The sequence below is a fragment of the Trypanosoma conorhini genome (assembly GCF_003719485.1).
Source record: "Trypanosoma conorhini strain 025E chromosome Unknown Tco_14.4_contig_01440, whole genome shotgun sequence".
In the NCBI taxonomy this organism is placed as follows: Eukaryota; Euglenozoa; class Kinetoplastea; order Trypanosomatida; family Trypanosomatidae; genus Trypanosoma; species Trypanosoma conorhini.
In genome coordinates this window covers 1,387-2,974 of record NW_021705375.1, presented here as the reverse complement: position 1 = coordinate 2,974, position 1,588 = coordinate 1,387, and the positions used below count along the sequence as shown (strand labels likewise).

Sequence of the window (1,588 nt, the reverse complement as noted above, 5' to 3'; positions counted from 1 at the left end):
TGCGGAATCACAATTCCACACTCCTTCGCTCAGAAGCCTGCCGTGACGCCACAAAGCCCCAGCAGGGCAAGCAGCAATAGCCAATTCACGCACCCACGCACAGCGCCGTCGCTCTCTGTGTTCATCGGGAACGGCCCTGTCATGTTCTTGAAGGCAGCGGAGCTGTTGCTTAAGTGCGGTGCAGCGTCGCGTGTTGGCGGGCTGCCTGGCTGCCCAGGCGCCTGAGCCGTGGGTGCCGTGGCGGCGTTGCTGGGGGCCCCGTGGCCGCCGTCCGCGTCCGCCGCAGTTTGGGGGCCTGCGCCATTTTCTTTGGCGGCAGCGTTTGGCGTCTCGCTGGTGGGCGCGGCGGAAGCAGACGGCACGCCGCCAACGGCCTCTGGCGCGTGCGACGGAGGGGTCTGCTGCGCCTGGCCGTCATCCATGGGCCCACTCTGCACAGACGCGTCACCCACCGGGCCCGCCGTGCCTGCACCGTCTGCGGGAGGCGAGGGCCCTCGTTGCCGCTCAGAAGTTTCCGCACCGACGGCCTGCTCAGTTGCGCCTGGGCGAGGAGCATCGGCCGCATCCGGCGCTGCCGACGGTGGGGACGCCAATGCATCGCCACTGTCTTCTGTCTTTTTTTCCTCCTCCTTTTCTTTTTCATCCTCCGCCTCTTCTGCTTCCTCTGTGTCGGAGTTGGGCGTGAGTTTAGAAAGTGTTGGGGCGTCGCCTGCTTCTCGGTCTGCTTCCTGCGTCAACTGAGTAGCCGCTTCTTCTTCAGGTGTGCCCTCTTCTGCAGGCCCCTCAAGGTCCCCCTCATCCTCATCCTCATCCTCCTCCTCCCCCTCTCCGCATGCTTCCCCACTGGACGTTTGCGTGGCGCAGCCCGTTAGCGTGCCAGGTGAATCGCTGCTCGCAACAGCAGCAATTTGTTCGGCGGTACTTTTATTTGCGATTAGCCACCGCTTGTACACTTCGCTGTTGATATCCGTCCCGCACTGCAGCGTCAAGGCAACAGTGTCCGCTGCTGCGGATCCACTGCGCCCGTGACGGCGGACGGGCGCCGGGTACATAAACACGGCCCAGGCGCACACGGAATCACTCGGGCTGTCCAACTTTCCACTGAAACCAAGCACATCATCCATACCGAATGAACACGCCTGCCACGTTTTCTCACCGGCGACGCGCCAACGCAACTTGTTGCCGGTGTCCGGGCACGACACCTCCAAAAACACATTCACCTCCCCAGCATTCGCACCGCACACAAACGAGGCGCAGCAGCCGCAGAGCAGCGCGAGGAGCGCCAGGGCGCACACCGCACGGCGCCGCACCGTCAGCGCCATCCGTAAAAACAGCGGTGGTGGTGGTGGCAGTAGCGTCGCAGCAGAGCCAGTGGGCTGCGAGGCAGCGAAGAGGAAGAAACAGAGAGAGAAATGGGGGGCGCGGTGGGGTGCGGCGCAGCGAGTGAGAGCAGGGAGAGGGAAGGAAGAAAAAGACGGCAGCCCACTAAGTTCACGCAGCAGCGCCCTGCAGCCGCACGAAAAGAAATTCATTCCGCCCCCGCCCGCGCAGATGTCTTTGGCGGTGCCAGGGCATTTAGGAGAAACAC

At 63.5% G+C, this 1,588-nt stretch overlaps 1 protein-coding gene across 1 annotated transcript; it reads right to left on the bottom strand.

The window, feature by feature from the left end:
• Positions 1 to 29: 29 nt before the first annotated feature.
• Positions 30 to 1,586, bottom strand: Tco025E_10059 (mucin-like glycoprotein; the record flags this gene model as incomplete). Its single annotated transcript, XM_029376850.1, has 1 exon — positions 30 to 1,586. A coding segment is annotated over one exon (1,557 nt), but the record flags the coding sequence as incomplete, so codon positions are not given.
• Between the last annotated feature and the right edge of the window lie 2 nt (positions 1,587 to 1,588).